The sequence below is a fragment of the Tiliqua scincoides genome, chromosome 4 (assembly GCF_035046505.1).
Source record: "Tiliqua scincoides isolate rTilSci1 chromosome 4, rTilSci1.hap2, whole genome shotgun sequence".
NCBI classification, from domain to species: Eukaryota; Metazoa; Chordata; class Lepidosauria; order Squamata; family Scincidae; genus Tiliqua; species Tiliqua scincoides.
The window spans coordinates 83,227,430-83,249,332 of NC_089824.1; the positions used below are offsets into that span (position 1 = coordinate 83,227,430).

General features: G+C 41.7%; 1 protein-coding gene across 1 annotated transcript in view; it reads right to left on the reverse strand.

Moving 5' to 3' along the window:
* GMDS (GDP-mannose 4,6-dehydratase) overlaps window positions 1-21,023 on the reverse strand; it is a 398,350-nt gene extending 377,327 nt beyond the window's left edge. The window contains exon 1 of the mRNA XM_066624912.1: window positions 20,436-21,023. Coding sequence (XP_066481009.1) covers window positions 20,436-20,555 — 120 coding nt within the window. The 5' untranslated portion in view covers window positions 20,556-21,023. The remainder of the gene's footprint in view (window positions 1-20,435) is intronic.
* Between the last annotated feature and the right edge of the window lie 880 nt (window positions 21,024-21,903).

Sequence of the window (21,903 nt, forward strand, 5' to 3'; positions counted from 1 at the left end):
GAAATGATGTCATGACCAGAAGTGACAACATCAAGCAGGAGAATTTTTAGCAACCCTACCCACACTTACTCAGGCTATCACTGTTAAAAGACTTGGCTATCATTGTTAAAAGAATATACATAGTAGCTTGTTAAAAGTACAGGTCTGTATCATTTCCCCAAATGTAGTCACATACTATGGTAGTATCGTCTAACATATTAAAAATAAAATATAAAAATGAATGGGGACCCACTTGGAATTGGCTTGTGACTCACCCAGTGGGTCCCAACCCACCGTTTGAGAAGCACTGCTTTATAGGCTAACAGATGAGTACTATGGTGAAGAAAACTACCAAGGAAAAGAAAACTACCAAGGTTTCCTTTTCAACGAAACCTACTAGATTTAGCTTAATTTTATTGTTTGAATGCCTATTGAAAAAGTATCTGTCTATACATCCAAAAGGTCCTTAAACAATGAAGTGAATTATTTTAGAACTAAGCTTATAATTTTCAATCATATTTTGCAATAAACATTGTAACCTGATTGTTAGCCGCCTTGGGTGCCCTTCGGGGAGAAAGGCGGAATACAAATCCAATCAATCAATCAATCAATCATTGTATTAGAACATAAATTGGGTAAATGCCTATTTCAAAATAGAGAATTACACTGTTCTAGAGAATAATGTAATGGGTTTCAGGGGAAGATACAAAACACTGTATTATAAATTGTACGGCTAATCTTTGCTTAAGCATCTGCAAAAATTTTATCCTGTGTTATTTACGACACCTTTCACATTTGTTTTTTTAAATGAAGTTGAAATTTCTTTAAGCTTTTCAAATTTTTCTTCAAATTTTTGAAAAGCTTAAAATTTCTTTAAGCTTTTCAAATTTTTTTATTATACCTTGTATAATAAAAAAAATTACTGATGAGAAGAAAAGAGTCAAACGATTTTTGTTTTCAAAGTTAATATTGTGTCATAAAAGCACATTATACAAAACAGCTTCCATAATCATTCACCTATTATGGAAGAATGCAGATATATTTAATGAAAAAGGCATTTTCCATCACTTTCCAATCCACAGCATATTCTTGAGTCACCTGCTGGCATATTTGTTACATAGCAGTTCAATACAATACATAAAAGGCCTACCTTCTCAAACAGGATCTCACCTCTACCCTTCCAAGTGCCAATTTGACATTACAGAAGTCACACATAGTAAAACTCAGCAATACTGTGGCAATAAAGCAACATTTCATTCGCTTCTGGAAACCTGCTGTAGGATACTGCATATACCACAGATGGACTGTTTCAAAAGCTACATTGTGAACCTATGCGTTTCACATTAAGCAGAGAATTACCACTTTTAACAGTTTGTGTGATCTCAACATAAACCCTTCTCCTCAGTCTCCAATAATATTTCCAACTAAACAGAAATATTAGTGATTCAATATTGAAAAACAGGAACTCTCATATCCTAAGTTGCACAACGTATCAAATTACTTTATGGGCACCTGAATGACACCACAAGCCTAACTCATATATGGTCTCCTGCTGCTTTCAGATGTAGCTCTGTACTCACATCATATGCCATTTCCCCCCTTTTCATGCCCACCTAAAATCACAGACACAAAACTAATAGTGCAAACCTCAGCATGCCTACTTAAAAGTAACCAAACTGTGCTCAGTGAGTCTTATTCCCACGAAAATTTGCATAAAATTGTTACTATATTGTGGAGCAAGCTTCAGAGTACAAATGATTTCACAGCATAGTCCTATGCATATATTTACTCAGAAGTGCCACTGATCACAATATAACTTGCTGCCACTTGGGCAAGTTGACTTGGAAAAGTTTGAAAGGAGTGCCGTTTCCCCATTATTCCTCTCATTCTCCACTCGGCCAGGAAGACATCTGAAAAGGTTATCTAACTTCAGACAACTGGAACTGTCCAGTATTAACAGAGAGGAGAGGGGAGAGATATTTAGGGGTTGCAATGAAAAATTTCACCAGATACCTTCTCTCTCAGTAGCATAACTATAGTAACAAAATTTGCATCCAATGCAATTTTTCTTCAAATTGTCAAAAGCTACAGGAGTCAGACCTGACCCCTTTGCACAAAACTAATTATAATTGTTATGACTTCACCAAAATGGACTGCCCCCTTCCCTCTGTTTTCAACCACAGGAGAAAGCTCTGAAGTTGCTTTATGATCTCAATGAAACTTGAAAGATGTCACTAAATCCACCTGTTTTGGAGATACACATTGGAACAAGCCAAAACAAGCTCCCCCTGGGCTCAGAATTTTTGATTCACAAACAGACAGGCACAGAGAACAATGCCCTAGATGTCTTAAAGAAAGAAATTGGGGGGAGGGGGCAATTTGCAGTAAGCATTAAAACACACATGGGCAGACTGAAGAACAATGTTGAACAGAATGTTAAACTAAGCAAATATTTGAGCTTTCGTCACCTTAGGATCAGATCAAAGAGATAATTTTTTAGATTTTACTTTAAAGTTTTCATAGGCTTCAAATATAACCCATACCTGCTCTGGTTGAGTATGGAACAAAACACAAACAGAGCAAAAACTACTATTAACTCTACCATCAAAAACTGCAATGAATGCATTATTTTCTAAGCCCTAAACAAAATCAACATAGAATACTTTATTCAAGAATTATCTTTAGCACTTATTTTTACTGATATATTAAGGGGATAAAGATAATCATAGCTTAGTGACATCCTTTGTTTAAAAAAAAAAAAAGAGCTAAAATGTAGAGAAATAAATCAAGACATGAACAGCATGAAATAGCATGACTCTTTGTTAGCAAGATTTATTGTGTCCAAATCTTAATGCATTTTCTTGTAAAAAACAACACCAAACTAATCCTAGTGGGAATAATAATAATAATATATAATATACAGTATTTATATACCGCCTTTCTTGGTCTTTATTCAAGACTTTATTCAAGGCGGTTTACATAGGCAGGCTTATTAAATCCACGCAGGGATTTTTACAAATTGAAAGAAGGTTCTTTCTTTCAAGAACCACTACATACAAGATGTTACGCTCCGATCTGGTTTAACATTCTGGCCTCCATCCTCCCACGCTCCGAGCAGATGGAAAAAGCTCAGCTGCAGCTTGCCAGCTGCTTCAAGGTCGCACGGTGCCGGTGGCCTCGAACTGGCGACCTTGTGGATGTTAATCTTCAGGCAAATGGAGGCTCTACCCTCTAGACCAGACCTCCTGCCCAAATGCACAAATACCATATCATTTGGTATGCACAAATACATTTGGAATGCACAAATACATTTGGAATACATTTGGAATGCACAAATACGTAATTTAAAATTATTGCTTAAAGTTTAAAGTTAGGTTTATACAGTTCTATCAGCTCTAATATTATCTTCTGTAAGTGTTCTAGAATGACAGGGTGGTCTATAATATTTTTAATAGCACTTGTTGCTTGACTACTGTTTGAAAAAAGTTTGAAACAAATATGAGAATACTGTATAGAAAACAAGTAAAAAATACAGTGTTCCTTCCATTAACAGAAGTTAGCAGAAGCTTTACATGCAACAAGTCTATAGAAAAAATTTTTGGTCTACTCTAAGCTGCCTATACCTTTTTTTAAATGGAATGTTAATGTGCCCTTTGGTAGAACTTTCAAAACATTAACATTTAGAATATTGAAGATCAAAAAGGGCGGCAGTCACCTTCCAAATTCTGGCAGGCTGGTTTTCATTTCCAGGCTAGTACGGATCCATCTATATGAATCTGAACTTTCCAAAATATAAAAACAAAATTCAGATACTGTACAAGCATTATCATGTATTATGCCAGCCTTATAAAAAATTAACAAGGAACTCACTTTCGACTTGCATCTCAACTGCCACCTCACCAGTGTGTCAAGATCTGGAGGATTTTATGCAGCATATATGATTCATTCACCATTTAAACATTCCCATTAAACACATCTAGGTTGCTTAGCAGTCCAGGAAATGTTTCTGAAGTAGCCACAACTGATCTGTATCCAGTACACCTGAACAATTCTAGCCCAGTTTTAGAGAAATCTGCTAATAGGAAGTGCACTTCTCCAGTCTAGACATCCAATTTAAAGAACATGTTCCCCCTCATTTCTCTCCAACAACATACAAATCAGAAATAGTTGTATTTAACACACAGAAAATACACGTAGTTTCATGTAAGAAACTAATATAATCATGAACCAAGCATTTATTTTCCTTCATTTGTTACAGTACAATAGATGTTATTTCTTATTTCACCCAATATTTGAAATAATCCTACACTGTAGAATTCTTGTTGCTCATCTGGATATACATTAGATCCAATTTAGGGCACAATCCTAACCAGGTCTACTCAAAGTAAGTCCTATTTTGTTCAATGGGGCTTACTCTCAGGAAAGTGTGGTTAGAATTGCAGCCTTACTGTCTGCTCGTTAACAGCATGCTACCAAATGATATGAAGAATTCCATTTTCTAGCAGCAGTAAGTCAGCATGAACTCATCAGTTCCAGCAAGTGCTGATTTCTCAAAGTTGGTTTTAATGCACAATATACTAACAGAAAAAAATGACTAATAGAAAAAGATGTTACACAGCAAGACCCCACAAAATGCTGAAATGCTACATCATTTTAAAAAAATAAAGAATTAACCCTATCCTTCTACTTTTTGGTGAAACAGGAAACCCAATATGTTCTATTTGTTTAGAAATGCCAACTATCCAGTTAAGCCGCTTAAATCTCATGTACGTCACTAAGAGTCAAGCAGCAGTACTGTGTACAGGGTCACACCCCTGAACTTTGTCCTTCATTATAAAAACTGACTCAACATTTCACAGAAATCCAAATGCAATTCAAAATGGCTAAGAGCAATAGCTATTAACAGTATTTATAGATTGCTTTTCAACAAAAAGTTCACAAAGTGGTTTACAGAGAAAAACAAAAAGCTAATGTTTCCCTGTCCCAAAAGGGCTCACAAACAAAAAGATACAAGAGAACATCAGCAGTCAGCCACTAGAAAAGATGCTACAGGGGTGTCAATAAAATTGACTCTCAAAGCTTTTCCGACTTCACACTCTTTTCCCCAATCACACTTCCGAAATAACATTACAGCATTAATTTACAAATCACACCCCTGCTAACCAAGCAAGCGATCCTTCTCTAATATTTAACAGGGGGAGAGCAATTTTCTCTATTCACCCACACATTTCGCTCTTCCAATGGCAGGCATTTCCTCTGTGTCGTTTAGATGGTGAATCCTTTTGGGAGAGAGAACCATTTATCTATCTATGTATTTCCACCAAAAGTTCACAAAGCAACATTACTAATAAGTCTAAAAAGAATACAAACCTGTGAATTGCTACTTTCCACAAAGTGGTTTGATAATCTAGATAAATTTATCATCTAAATTTATATCATCTAAATATAAATCTAGATAGATTTATCATCTAATTCCAATCCCAATGCTATTGTTTTAGCAAGCTGATAAGTACTATCATTATTTGGAACTTTCATTCGCGTAGGAAGGAGCTTGTGTGACATGGTTTACAGAAAGAGACAGTGAGGAAACAAAATGGTGTGGTAGATGAGAGTGTGAAAGAAGGAAGTAGCTAGGATATAAGTTGCAGAGGCCTTAATTTCAGCTAAGACAAAGTAACAGGACATTGTTCATGGTACCTCAATAGCCAAAAAAGCCTTTTTCAGGTTGTATTAAGGTAGATTCTTATAACCACTTCTATACACAAAATTTGCCAAAGCTGACTTTTCCAGAGGGGTTTTGAGTCTGGTGAATCAGCTTAGTCTATACACTGACCCAGGTCAAGACCAGAACATGAACAGATTTTAAAAGCTTTCCAGGACATGGTAATTCACACTCTAGATAGATGTAGGTGCACTTGCAAAAAAGATTCTCCATGCCAAAATCCACTGAAAAATTTGCAGTTACTTAATTTAAGTAGCAATTATATGACTATAGCCTTAATTATACTTGCAGTGGTATAAGCTGTTCTGTGAGGTTTTAGAATCTCCTTCCATGGATGTTTTTAATAAAAGGTTGGACAGGATTCTGCTGTAGATGTTCAACTAGAATACAGATCAAGCTATCTATGCAAGCAACAGCTAATTCTAAACTAACAGAGCAGAGTACTCTTTGTTAGCAAAACTAAACATAATTTGAAAGGTGCTTGGGGAAAAAAACAGGTGGGAGGGAACAAAGGCACAAGATGTTTAGAAGTGTGCCATCGCTACATGATGCTATGAAGATCCTTAAACACAATTTGTTCAACTTAAAAACAGATTATATAAATACTACAGTTATGAAGTGAGGAGATCAATTAATACCAGTCTCAAAATACACACAATTCAAGCAGTATTCCTACTGTACAATATCTGTGGAAATTTGTCTAGAGTAACTCAATTACGGGAAGTCAGGCATAAAAGCTCTGGTTTCCGGCTCATACAGCAAACCTCTGCAATTAACGATACTGAAGCAAGGGTATACAAATAGAAAACAACAGCTGGCACAAATATAGTAATTATAATGAAGAGCAGCTATTTCAGAAATACTGCATCCTTCAGTCATTGATCCCCTTCCAAAGCAGGGCTGACTCTTATTTTGGGAAATTACCCAAAGAACCCAGCGCAAATCATTGTCCTTCAAGTAAACAGCATGCATTTTTATTTGTTATTGGTTAAATAGCTGTGCATAATTAACTACATTAAAAGAACTGCTTCACTAAAAGTTACCACATGCTTTGCGAGATTACGAATTTAAAACTACTACCAGGGTCAAACTACACATCATGAAAAAGACTAACTGGCTCTGTTAAGCTAATTAGCAGCCATGTAGGAGGTGCCAATCCCAGGATTGGGTCTGTGGTACATGGAGAGAAAATATTTAACTCTGACCTGAATATTTAACCCACAACCTGAGCAAAAATTGTACCCACCACTACTTTCAGAAGCATCCTTTCAGAAACTATCAGCTTTGGGAGTGATATTTTCAGGTCCACAGTGTGGCATGAAAAGGTTATGTACAGTTTTCCCTTCCTGTACACTACAGTTCCAATTATGACTGCCCTCCCATGGCAGCTTTTAAGCTTAAGACACACAAAGACAAAACATGCATTCTCAAATGGCTCATTACTCAGCCTCAGGATTGTACGTATAACAAAGCACATGTACATGAAATGCATAGAACTTTCCATTTCCAAATGACAGTCATTACAGCAGAAATCTACATATTTCAAGGCATCTTTACATAATTTCATCTTAACATTTACTCATCTTTACTTAATTTCAAAGGAAGCTGCATCAGTTTGTATGTACTCCTCCACTTGTGGAAGATATTCTGTTTTACAAAAGCTGCCCCCCTTGCACAACCACAATACCCTGTGCTTCCCTCTACAATACATCCCTCTACAATACCCTGTGCTTCCAAGAATCAGCTTCTGAGAGTCTTAATTTTCAGAAGGCAACCTGAGAATCAGCAAAAATTGCCCTGCTCCTCCTTGTTTACAACAAAAGTAGTTCTTTGGATACAATCCAGATAGGATACAACCCAAATAGGATACCCCATACGTCAAAGAAAGAGATAAAAGAATACCGGGGGGGGGCGCTATCTGCAGACTCCATATCCATTGGTTGGTTGGCAACCTTCAGTCTCGAAAGACTATGGTATAAGCCTACAGCACCTGGTATTCCCCAGCGGTCTCCCATCCAAGTACTAACCAGGCCTGACCCTGCTTAGCTTCCGAGATCAGACGAGATCAGCCCTGTGCAGGGTCACAGTTACTACTCCATATCCACAGTTTCACTTAACTGCTGATGTAGTGGGTACCCCACCCCCTCCACACGACCATTCACTTGTTTAAAGACTTACCATGGCTGAAAGGTCTTGTTTAAGCCAGGTCGCTATAAGCTTACAAGCTCATAGCGATCTTCATGCTGCCTCTTGACAGCCTGGTTGCTTGGAACAAACAAATGGTCATGGTTAACTTCCTGTTAACTTTGATTTACTTAAAGGAATAAAATGGGCATGTGGGGGGGTGAGGGGTCACAGAGACAGGTATCCCCCATATTCATTTCTAGTATCCATGGGGGAGAGCAGGAACATCTCCCCCAAAGATACCAGGGCATGCCTGTACAATATAGCAACCATGTGGCAATTACTGATTTAGCAAAATCTCCACTATTCGGCTTTAAAGTCACTTACGCAGAATTGTTTTTATTTATCAAGAAAAAGTTTCCTTGCCCAATTCATTTTTTTTAAGAAATCTGCCAACTTCACATACTTGATTATCCAATTGTTTCAGATATTCCAGGAAGCAAAAGATATTCCAACTTTAGGACATGATCCAGCCAAAGTACTCTTTCAGTGAACCACATGGAAAAAGCTGGATATGAATAGATCACAAAGGGGAAACATGGAGAGCACAGGGTTAACACAGAGATCAGGAAGACAGTGTCAACCAGAGTGGAAAACAATGCATAGTCTACCTACATAACATACAGAAGACAATACAGCCGGACAGCCCAGTCTTGAGCTGCCTGGGGCGCGCGGCTGCAGAGGCGCTGAGAACAGCTGCCGCCGCATCCTGCATGCCTCAGCCTGCTGCAGGAGGCGCCTCGGGAGAAGGAGAGTTTCATCCCCTTCTCCCGGGTAAGGGAAGCAGCCCTGCAATGGGACTACTCAAAGTAAAGACGTTTGTGTAGGGCACCAAGCCCTGCACGAATGGACAAGCAGATCTCCACTGGACCCACCTCCTGCCTCCCCGCTCCTTCCTCCTGCCCGCGCTCTCCCCACCCACCACCAGCCTCCCACCTCCCCAGAATGTCTCCTCGCTGCCTCCCTCCTGCGTCCACTTACCATGCCGCGGCTTGTCAGGCTGGGCGCCTGCCCCGCACTAGCTGGGCACTAGGCCAGCACCAGGTGCCACTGGGCTAGCACAGGCAGTAGCCCGGCAGTAACTGTCACTGACGTACCTTACAACATATTTGTGACAGTGCACACGGACGCCAGCAAGCTCAGGATTGAGCTCTAAATCTTTACTGTATATCTACCTCTACAGTAGTTGTGAAGGGGTCTTCACAACACTTACATTACCAAGGAGATATAATCAAACTGAAAAAAATTAAGAGTTCAGTTATACAACCTACATAAAAGATAATTTCATACAAAGAACAGAAAGCCTTCTGCCTTTCCAGCCAAATGACTACTAGTTCTAAGACAGCAACCCAATGGCAGGATCATAAGTGACTGCTAACAGCAGTTAAAGACAATCAAAAAAAGCTTCTATGTTGTGCACAATTCTGACCCACACATTTAACTTATTTGGATCAAAGTCAATATAAAAACATAAAGGTCCAGGAAGGGCATAATGCCCCATACTCAGAAATAATGACACAGGTGTTAATGCAACCATTTCCATTTACCAGCAATGACAATGAAAACCACCTTCTAATTAAGTTCACCCAAAGCAAGATCTAGATTTGTTGGCTGGAGTTCCCCCAATTCTGTCACAGACACTTAGACGTGTGGATCCTATACAATCTGATTCTTTAGAACTGGACCTGACCAACAGCTTGTATCCCATCGATCATGTGGATTGACTCACAGTCCCTTCTGCTGTTTTAACAGATTCTGATTTGATTAGATTTCTTTCCTGGAATGTTGTGGGTTGGACTCCCAAACTTAGGGCTCCATATACACCTTTCCTGGAAAAATATTCCATTCTTTGGAAGGGTACAATGTTGTTTCCTTACCTACAACTAAGTCTCTGTAACTAAGAGCTGTTCCTCTGGTGGGTTGGCCATTTTGTCTTTTGTCACATTTTTCAGTGGGTCTTATTTTTATGTCTCATAGTCACTGTAAGATACAGGTTGTTAAACTGATGACGTTGCCCTGGGATGTTTTAGTAGTTAACATACAGTATATATCCTTTCAACTCAAACCATAATGGAACTATTTTAATTAGATCACGGGAGATCTTGAACACAGATTTAAAGGAGTTTACATTTTTGTTTTTGGGGACCTTAATGTGAGAATTGGTTCTGACCATGACATTTTTTTTAATCGTACAATTCTACTGAAGATTCAGAACTTCCTTATTACTGCCTGTTCGAATGCAATTCAAAGGACCAAGTGCTTAATGAGACTGGCATTGTCTTAACTAAATTTACCATGCGGTGGGGTTTGATTTGGCTTAACAGCCTAAGAGAAGTGGGTGATCAAGGAGGTTTTACTTTTATATGTAGACAAGCCAACAGTGTAATTCAGCAATTTTCAACCTTTTTCATCTCAGGACACACTGACAAGATGCTAAAATTGTCAAGGCACACCATCAGCTTTTTGATAATTAACACACCAAGCTGCTGGCAGGGGCTAATGTTCCTCAACAGACCTAATAATAAATGCCCCCCCCAACCCCGTGGCACACCTACAGACCATTTACAGCACACCAGTGTGCCAAGGCACACTGGTTGAAAATTACTGGTGTAATTGATTATATTTTGATCTCACCCCCATGCTGCTATTTGTAAGAGAACTTGTAGTGGAAGAACCTTTTCTTAGTGATCACCTTCCCTTAAGTGTACCTTTTTGCTCTTGAGAACCTCTTTTCCTACCTTATCTCAGGATGTGTCATATTTTACCAGTGCTTTTCTTCCCAAAATTGTTTAGGATGAAAGTTCATTAAGGAGTTTTTAAAACAGTGTTTGGATTCAGTAGTATCTGCTCAATCTACTTTTTTCTTGCCTAAGGCCCCTTCTGACGCCACTGCCATCTTTGAAGCCCTTCAGGATTTACTGATCTCCCCCACCCTCAGAATATGGGTTTTAAAAAGAAGGGGAGAATGCAGTTTCATGCGACTGCGTTTGAAGAAATGTCACAGATCTGTACTTTTAACAGGCTATGTACTTTTAACTATGAAGACGCTTTTAACAATTATAGTCAATGGGACTTATTCCTGAGTAAGTGTGGGTAGAATTGCAGCCTAGGAGTGTTAAAAATTTTCCTGCTTGATGATCTCACTTTCGATCATGACATCACTTCTGGTGGGTCCTGACAGATTCTCATTCTAAAAAGTGGGTCCCAGCCCTAAAAGTTTGAGAACCACTGCTCTGATATATTTAAAGTTGATCCAGATTGGTGGGCTCTGCTTCTGGCAGACCTGTTCACAGTCATAATAACTCATGTATTATGCCAAGTTCTTGGTCTCAGTCAATCATTATGCCCATTTACAAAAAAAAAAAAAAAAAAAAAAGGTGGTAAGAAGCTTCCTGGGAGCTATCTACTTTGGGCAAGATATATGCAAAATATCTCTTGGAAAAGCAATCTGTGTGGTTGACGGAAAACAATGTCTTTGGTCCAGGACAAGCTGGCTTTATAACTGGTAAGTCCATTTTGGACAACTGCTTAGCCTTATCCCACTTAATCTATGCTAGACCTATGCAAGTATGCTAGGTCTAAAAAATTATTTATTTATTAGACCTATATTCTGCCTTTCTCCCTAAAGGGCACCCAAGGTGGTTAACAATCAAACAATACATAGTAAAATACAAACAAACATTAAAAATAAAAACAAGACAAAATACAGATAAAAGTTACCATCTTTATATTGCCCTTCTGGATTTGAAAGGTGCATTTGACACTATTGACAGGGAATTTAGGCCTAGACAAGAATTTAGGCCTAGACAAGCAACTTTGAATCAGGAGGCTCTACTCGGAGACTAGCTGCTGTGTTAAATTATCATACAGGAAGATTTCAGACTCAATAACAATTTAGGAGTTAAATAGGGATGTGTCCTGACCCCTACATTGTTTAATTTGTTAATGACCTGGTTGTTCATTTGTCCTCAAATGATAGATGCTCATCCTCCCAAATTAGGCAATTTACTACTCCCCCTCTTGTTGTATGCAGACAACATGCTATTAATGTCCCATACAAAAATTGGTTTGAAGCATCTAATTCTTGTATAGAATATTTAAACTCTAACAAACTGCAACTGAATTTTGGGAAATCCAAAATTATGGTTTTTGGTTCTCAATGGAAACAAACTTCTTGGACTTTTGGGGGGAAGGCAATCCAACAAGTTAAAGAATTCAAACATCTTGGCATTCTGTTCCATTATAGCCACAACTGGACATCTCACTCTAGTAATTTATTGGCACAAGCTACCTTGTGGTTTTTTTAATCCCTGGCGTAATTCTTATATCTCAGCTGTGGTGCAGATTCTTACATCTGACACGATTGTTCCCGGCACGATTGTTATTTGGTATCCAGATTCCATTACAAGATCTTTACGGTACCTCATTGCAGCCCTTATGCAGCACTGTACCTTGAAGCAGGCCTGCAGAAGATTGAATCCCTGACCTGGCTTAACTTTTTGAAGTTCTAGATAAGGATTTGCTAGGAGATGGAACAGAATATTGTGCTCAGAAATATTCTAGCTAATGCTATTCTTTTTGTGGGCCTAATTCTTTTTTACAAAAAATTAGATACTTGGCCTATCGCTTGACCTGATTGGTGGGTTACCTTTTCCTGCTGCCTTTAAACTCATTTGGACCCATTTATTTGATACTGAAAAACAGATCTTCATGCTGCAGCCCTTAACTCATGCTCTCTGTTATATCTTGGGCTCTCACAGCCCTCTGATTCTGGGTCAAGCTAGCTTTACATTTTATTTACTCCTCAGGTGCTCAGAGCCTTTAGATTGGCCAGGTTTAAGGTCATGCCCTCAAATGTTTTGAGTCCTAGATTCAATAAGTCATTGGAAAGCTCTCAGGCTTGTTCATGTGATCTGATCACAGCTGAGACTTTATCGCAGATGTTATTTCATTGTTCTCATTATAATGATCTGCGTTAAAAATTTTTACTCTCCCTTCTATCAAATCCTTGAGGATCTGTTTTGATACTATCTGTTCTTTGTTGGATGGGAGAAATGAGAGCTGCACACAAAATGTAGCTAAATATTTTATTTATTGTACTTCTGCTTTTCTGCAAGTTGGTTCGCAACAGTTTTTAATTATTTTACAAATAATTTTTTTGTAACTTATTCTATGCCAATAAAAGTAACCAATCAATGAAGTCACTTCTGGCCCTCAGCAGCTGCCATGAATGCTATTCAGCCCGCTGTATGAAACAAGTTTGACACATTTGTTCTAGACCAGTATTTCACAACCAGTATTTCACTCATACCACTGGAGGTGCTTGAGTGCTGTCCGGTGGTAGGTGCAAAATCCTCAGACCCTCGCCATGTGACGAGACCAGCAATACAACAAGTAAATAGAAGGCTCAGATAAGTGGGCAGAGCTCCCACATGCAGTTTTTGTACCTTTTGCATGCTCAAAAAAGTCCTCCCATCTGCGCCAAGCCTCTTACCAGTGTTTGTCACATTGCGCCTGGCCTTCCAATTTGGAAGCAATAGGCAATGACATAATTGCCAGTTACTTCCAATACATGGACCAGGTGAAGTGGTAAAGCGGAAAACAAACGTTGAGAAATACTGTTCTAGACTATGTCTGCATAGTATTCTACTACTTTGCTATGGTTTGTATGCATTTCAATTATTGTGACCTTTTGGCTTAAAAAAATACATTAATTTGTCTTGGTTCTTCCCTGCATCATGATGCAGTGAAAAGTAAAACCATTTCTCCTGAATGAAAACATAACTTTTAAGTTAAGCTTAAAAACTTACCCAAATTAACTGATTATATGAAGCTCCCTCAAGCCAATCAGACCACTGGTCTATCTAGTTTGTCACTGTCTACAACTCTCCACCACCACCAGCAGTTTCAGCCCATTGTGTCATCTCATCCTATCTCTATTCTCTCAAGATTTAACTACAAAAAAAGACCCCCCAAAAATCAGAGATCTATATTGTACACTCCATGCAATGAATAGCTTAGCCATTATGCATATCATTATTCTGGAGCATTGTAGGGGGTAAATGGTGGCTACCAGTGGGGCATTATGGGGAGGGGGGGAACTGCAGCCTTCCAAAGAAGCACCACCGCCACCAAGGTAAGCCTCCCCATGAACCAAGGGCCCCACTGGAATGTGTTTGCCAAAGGTCCCCTCAAGCCTTGTGTTCACCTTAGGTAACAGTGTTTCATTGAGAAATTGTGTTATTAATACCTTGCAACAAACCTTACACGTAAATGGCTTTTTCAAAGAACATATTTTGCAACTATTCTACAAATATAGATGAATACAGCCTGAAAATATTTTATTAAAATATTAAAACAATTTTTTAACACCTGCCATATAACATCCAACAAGTAATATGCCTGGCCTATGGTTTTCAAAGCAGTAGCTTAATTACAAATTCACAAATAGCCAAAAAACCTTTGATATAACAGCCAGGGTAAGAGCACTGACATTTGCTAAATAATGTTGCAGAGCGTTCTTGGAATTGAAGCGCCAGTTTGGTCAGGAAACATATTTACATACCTATTACATGCCAAACATCTTCAGCACATACAGTATGTACTAGCTCACCTCTTCACAAACTTCCAGATTTTATGCAAATCCAATTCATATACAAAACACTATATTAAAGTAATATCTTGCTAAATATATTTTACATCATTGTACCACATCTGTTTTGTCTGTGCCAACTGAAACATTCTGGCTTCCAGAATGGCAAGTAATTGTGCATCTTCTAAACACTCAAGCATAGTGAAGAAACGAAACAGAAACTACAATTACAAAGACACAACTCTAAACAACGCAATCCATATTATATGAACATGATTTCCATCGTGTTTAACGGAGCTCATTCCCAGGTAAAAGCACACAAAACTGCTGCCTGAAGTATCTAAAATAGGGTATCGTCCAACTCCTTTCAGCAAAGACATTACAGAGCAGCCCAGGATTTATGATTGTCAAAGTGGGGTGCCAAATGAAGCCCCTGTACCCACTTACCTCCCCCTCTCCCACTGCCACTCAGCAGCATTAAGAACTTTTCCTCTGGGGGTTGGATTTGACAAGGATTATAACAGCAGAGCATTTTCTCCATCTTCCTCCTTTTTCAAATCCAACATGCAGAGAAGGAAGACCCACAGTGCTTCTGCCAGGCAGCAATGAGGAAGATGGACACAACAGAGAGATGGCAGCAGAAGGTGTACCAAGCTCCCCAAGCTCTTCACTACCTGATTTCTGCCTCAAAGTGACTGCTCCCAATAGTCTCAGCTTTGTAACAGGTAAGAGTAGCTCTGCAGTGAATGCACCAGAAAAGCACAAACATTTTCAAAGGCCTGGTCATTTAGTTACATTTTACATTCGTGGATATACAGTTAAACAAACTTAAATCAGAACCAGAGTACCAAGATGAAATCCAGGGATTTCTCACCACTTCCTCTGTTGTTGTTGGCATCCTTCAGTCTCGGAAGACTATGGTATCGCGCTCTGAATGGTGGTTCTGGAACAGAGTGTCCTCTCCAGTGTGCGAAGCCTGGGTAAAGTAGTTATGGAGGATAGACTGTTTCCCATGCAGCAAATCCCCCCTCTCCACGTCACTGAAACGGTCCAATGGAAAGGCAGAAGCCAATACGGTTGGTTCCAGCAGCGTCGCAGGAGTTGCCAGAACGTGACTGTGTTCAGCCATGAACTACCTCAGGGACTCCGCCTCCGGATTTGGCCTCAAGGTTGACTCCTGAAGCCTTTTCCATAACTGGATGTAGCCACAAGGCAGTGGAGGTTTGGGATCAGAGTTTTCCTTCTCTCAGATGAGCTGCCTTCCCAGGCTAACGAGTCCCATCTACCCGGTGGCTGTTTAGTCGCCCCTTACAGCAAGTACAGCCAAACTGGGGGCCTATTCTTATCCCCAGCCCCCAGGCACTTCCTCTATGCTGCTAGAAACAACTGCAAATGTCAGAAGATCCTCAAAAATAGTGTATGTATGTGATGGTACACAGAGCTATTGACAGAGGGGATGCCCACAGCAGCTGTACACCCCAACACATGAGCAGAATTGCCTCTCCACTCACAAAATCCATCTTCAGATTCACCCTTAGGTATACAGCTGAAAAATATGACAGACCCATAGACACAAAATTTAACTTCACATCTAAGGCATTTTGAATAAATATATACAGGACCCCCTTGTATTCATGGGGGATAAGTTCAAAGATCTACCATGGATGCCTGAAACTGTGGATTGCAGTATAACAGCAATTTCCAAACTGTGGGTCCAACACCCAATTTTTGTTGGGTCACTAAACTGACAAGGTATCAAGGTTAAATAAGCTGCTACTTAAAGAGCACTGGTGCCCAATCCCCATTATAGCCACACCCCTTGGCATTTATAAATCAGGCAGCAGCCAGTCTAGGGCCTCTAAAATTTTGAGAACCACTGCAGTACAGTATCTGCAGTTGGCGGTCTTTAAGATCTAGAGGCATCCTGCCTGAGTGATGGGCTGGTTGGCTTCTTCCATGTTCATAGCTGCTGAAGCATCTCTGGGCGAGAGGGAACCATCAACTGAGGTGCTGTGATCCATTTTTAAGGAGGAAGGAAAAACATCCTGTAATTTTAAAAATATTTTCAAACCACAGATAACTAAAACCATAGCTATGAGATCTGTGGATTGGGGTGGGGGATACTGTCATTTAAGCTAAGCAGGGTCAGGCCTGGTTAGTACTTGGATGGGAGACCGCCTGGGAATACTGGGTGCTGTAGGCTTATACCATAGTCTTTCGAGACTGAAGGTTGCCAACCAATAATATATGACAACAGCCCAATCCTATGGAGACTTTGTGCATCTGGAACTAGTGTTGCAGCAGAGCAAGGTCCTTTATGGCTGTTGCAAATGATAACATGCCATTCAGCATGGCCAGGCCACAGTCACATGTGGCCACATGCCAGTGGCCCATCAGTAATCCCTGGTGCCAGTAAGTCAGATGAAGACAGACCAGGACAGAAAGGGGGGTTGGACTGAGGCTGGGAAGGGGGCAGTATAAGCAATGGCAGCACAGGAAATGTTTCCTTACCTGGAGGACAACTCTGGGACTGCCCCCCCCCAGTTGCAGCATGCACTCTGGTGGGATGGCAGAATTGGCAGGGGGAGAATTTAGGGTAGGACTTAGCTGCCCATTTGTAATGCTGATTAGGAACTTGTATCCGGATGCCCAGCAACAAAGTAATGTACATTTCCTGTTCAATTTAAACATTGCAGGTGTTAACACATTGTCAAATAACTGTAAATGCCAAGTACACAATGCCAGTAACTGTAAATATTTGAGTACCCAAAGTAGCCAAGTCAACATTGCAATAAATAAGCCAAGCCATTATGTCAAGTGAGAACAAAAGGCTGATATTTCCGTGTGGCTAGCTTGTGTATTTCATCACAAGGCAACTCCAAGGAGCTTCACCTTCCATCAGAACAGAGTCTTAGGGCCCAGTCCTATCCAAATTTCCAGCACTGGTGCTGTCGCAATGCAGCTCTGAGGAAAGGGAACAAATGTTCTCTTACCTTGTGGAGGCCTCTGTGACTGCCTCCCCACCACGGAATGCAGCACACACCTCACTGGCAGGGTTGCACCAGCAGTGGAAAACTGGATAGGATTGGGCCCTTAGCCTAAATCTCTGTGAGCCATGCAAGTGGAGTTCTATGTGCTACTGAAAAGAAATAAACATCTTACATCCTCTTATCTGTTATAGTATATTACATTACAATCAGGTGGCAAGGAGAAAGTATTTCTTCCCACCCAGTCAAGTTCAACTCAGTAGGCGTTTGACATGGTCCCTCACCAAAGGCAACTGAAAAAACTCCACAGTCAGGGAATTAGAGAGCAGGTCCTCTCCTGGATTGAGACCTGGTTGAAGACCAGGAAACAGAGAGTGGGCGTCAATGGACAATTTTCACAATGGAGAGAGGTGAAAAGTGGTGTGCCCCAAGGATCTGTCCTGGGACCCGTGCTCTTCAACCTCTTCATAAGTGACTTGGAGACAGGGTTGAGCAGTGAGGTGGCTAAGTTTGCAGACAACACCAAACTTTTTCGAGTGATGAAGACCAGAAGTGATTGTGAGGAGCTCCAGACGGATCTCTCCAAACTGGCAGAATGGGCAGCAAAACGGCAGATGCGTTTCAATGTAAGTAAGTGTAAAGTAATGCATATTGGGACAAAAAAAATCAAAAACTTCACATATAGGCTAATGGGTTCTGAGCTGTCTGTGACAGATCAGGGGAGAGATCTTGGGATGGTGGTGGACAGGTTGATGAAAGTTTCGACCCAATGTGTGGCGACAGTGAAGAAGGCCAGTTCTATGCTTGGAATCATTAGAAAAGGTATTGAGAACAAAATAGTTAATATTATAATGCTGTTGTACAAATCAATGGTAAGGACACACCTGGAATATTGCGTCCAGTTATGGTTGCCACATCTCAAAAAGGACATAGTGGAAATGGAAAAGGTGCAAAAGAGAGCGACTAAGATGATTACGGGGCTGGGGCACCTTCCTTATGAGGAAAAGCTACAGCATTTGGGCCTCTTCAGCCTAGAAAAGAGGCACCTGAGGGGGGACATGATTGAGACATACAAAATTATGCATGGGATGGACAGAGTGGATAGAGAGATGCTCTTTACACTCTCACAAAACACCAGAACCAGGGGACATCCACTAAAATTGAGTGTTGGGAGAGATGGACAGACAAAAGAAAATATTTCTTTACTCAGCGTGTGGTTGGTCTGTGGAACTCCTTGCCACACGATGTAGTGATGGCATCTGGCCTAGATGCCTTTAAAAGGGATTGGACAAATTTCTGGAGGAAAAATCCATTACGGGTTACAAGCCATGTTGCATATGTGCAACCTCCTGTTTTTAGAAATGGGCTATGTCAGAATGCCAGGTGAAAGGGAGGGCACCAGGATGCAGGTCTCTTGTTAACCTGTGTGCTCCCCGAGATACAGGACTAAATGGGCCTATGGCCTGATCCAGTGCGGCTGTTCTTAAGTATTAAAGATATTGAAAAGTACAAGCAAGGACAATGACGCTTTGTTCAAATACAAAGCGTTGTTCTTTCACATCTTGCAACATTGTATATTTCTTTTTCTTGTTATAATCCAGCATTTCTCAACGCCGCTCTCCCACCTGCTATCGCGCTGTCCTCAGAGGTACCAACAGAAGTAATTGGCAATGATGTCATCACTGGTTACTTCTGGGTTTGGAGACCGCAACGGGAGCTTCCAAGGTCAGTGAGAGGCTCAGGGTCAGCAGGAGAGCTTTTCCTTGCTCTTGAAAGCATGCGCTAGAACTCTGCCCACCAGCTCTACCTTCTTGTTGCCATTGGAAGCTCCTGTCATGATCCCACTGCCGGGCAGTGGGTGCTACCACTGGTTGAGATGCTATAAATCATGATCTGGGTCTGGTTGTTCCTGCAGTGCTCGAAAGTGTACACTGTTTCTGAAACACTCTTACCAGCCTCTGGTACTCCCCAAATCATTATCAAACAGGAGAAAAGGTTAGCTTGTTTTTTTAAAATCCCTTTTGTGACTTGGCCTGCATAGCAAATTTGGAAGTAGTGCACTTACAACCGGTCATTGTATGGAAAGGAAAAAATTAGGCAAGTAGATGTGTTCATACATGGGAAGATCAAGAAGGTGGGAAGACACCCCTACTGTAGAGTGCTAATGCCAGAAAGAACACAGGCCAAAACTTCTGTACATTTAGTAGTTGAAGAAAAGGAACCCTGTTGACAGGTGCAGCTTCACTGCATACACTAATGGCTGAGGCCCGAATCTGTGACGTGATGTCCTGTTATCAAGTTTAAACCTGGGATATGTGAATTACTTAGTGATAAGGAGCAACAGAACATTCATTCTCTTCACCACTGAACAGACAGAGACTGTTCCCACTCTCAGGCAAGCAACCAGGAGGCCTGTTTTGGGAACGTGGATTCTGGAAAGTCTTAGCACCTTTTTCTGGAAAGTAATCATTGCATATACTATGCTAAAAAAAGGATGCAACAAGTTTTTCCTTTCAATAGCTATTAAAAGAACACAAGAGCTGTGCTGCAGTAGACCTGGTGGTAATCCTAAGTACTACACATCCAAAAGTTGTTTTGCATATTCCTACCTGCAACAGGTACTTACATGTAGCAGTTGTTAGGCAGCTTGCACCATATGTGCAGCATTAGATACTAGATTTTTATGAGAGGGAACCATCCCTCACTGGGGGAAGCACATACTTTGCAAACAATTCCTGCTGTCTCCAGACAGAACATACATACATACATACAAACATACATACATACATACATACTAAGTAAGTCCAACAGTACAAGTGTGCTCAAGGCTCTCCTAAGTGTGCTTCAAACTGGGCTCAGGAGCCAAGAATACACGTGTACTGCCCCCATCTAACTTCCTGGGGCACACTTCCTTCACCCAACTTCTGCTTTAAAGGGTCTCTCTAAGGGAGGTGGGCAGGGCAGGACTTACCTGGCCAGTGATGCCAGTGATGAGAGCCACCTTCCTGGTACTCATGTCTCCACAGTTCCCCACCGCCACGTCAGTGCCAGGGCAAGAGCCTTCCTGCTGTGGCTGCCGCGAATGTGCCATGCACCTGGCGGGGGAGGGAAAAAGAAACCAAGGCAGCGAGTGGCTGCTTGAGCAGCGCTGGAAGAGGGTGTGTCGCTAGAGGTGCTCTGGCAGAGGGGCTGGGACAGAGCTGCACAAGCCCTGGAGGCAGAAGGGTGGCAGCGCCAAGGAGGGTGCAGAGCCTGCAAGGTGCTTGCAGCCTGGCTGCTTTGGGGACCAGGCGGCTGCTACTGAGCCTGCCACAAGCAGGGGCGCACTAAGGCGCGCTCCCAGGGGCGCAAAGCGCCCAGCCGGCCCTACACTTCTCTCTCTGTCTTTCCGCTTCTTGAAAAACAGCGGCAGCGACTTGCACCAGCCAATGGCAAGAGGCGTCACCTGCCTTCTCCCCCCGCCCTGCTTGCCATTTAAAGAGACAGCGCCGCAAGCTTGCAGCTGCCGGGTGATGTGGCGCAGTGGGTGGTGCTGCTGCGAAACCGGTTGCAGGGGCTGCGCTGGGCTTCCTGGTTGGTGCATCGCCTGCGTCACGGCGAGACAGTGCGCGGGGCGCGTGCGCTGGGGGCAGAGCCCGGGAAGGCGCCCGCGCCTGCTGCAGCAGCAGCTGAGGCCGAGCGGCGCCTGCGAGCGGAGGAACGAAGTGCAGCCTGCTGAGCCGGGAGGAGGGCGAGAGGGAGCAAGGCTGCAGCCCCAAGCCCGCTTTCCTGGGAGTGAGCCCAGCTGAACACAGTGCATAGGATTGTGCTGCCCAACTGCAATCCTGCCTGCACCAGTGGCTCCCAGCCTGGGGTGCGCGTACCCCCAGGGGTGAAATAGATGGAAGTGGGCTGCCAAGAGGTGCGCAAGCTGCTCCGCACACTTTCCTGGGAGTAAGCCGCATTGGACACAATGGCACTTGCTTCTGAGTAGACACATAGGTCTGAGCTGTGAGGAAGGATGCTTGATCTGGTACCTTCATGCCTAAAGGCTCAATCCTATCCAACTTTCCAACGCAGGTGCAGCCACAATGGGACTCCAAGGTAAGGGAACAAACATTCCCTTATCTTGAGGAGGCCTCTGTGACTGCCTCCCCACCACAGGATGCAGCGCATGCCCCATTGGCAAGGCTGAACCAGCACTGGAAAACTGGATAGGACTGGGCCCTAAGTTGCGGACAAAAACAATGGAGATTTGGAGGCGATCTTAACAGATGTATTTGTAATCTCCGCTTTCATGGAATACATTCCATCAGTAAGCTTATCCTCTGTTGGCACTGGCAGGTATGGGCAGAGAGAAAGCTCTTTTGGCCAGCTGTCTTGCTCTTGGCATAGCTACTGCAGCCTAACCATTTTACAGTGAGTCCAACTAATCTGTGGGTTCAGAACCCATGGATTTG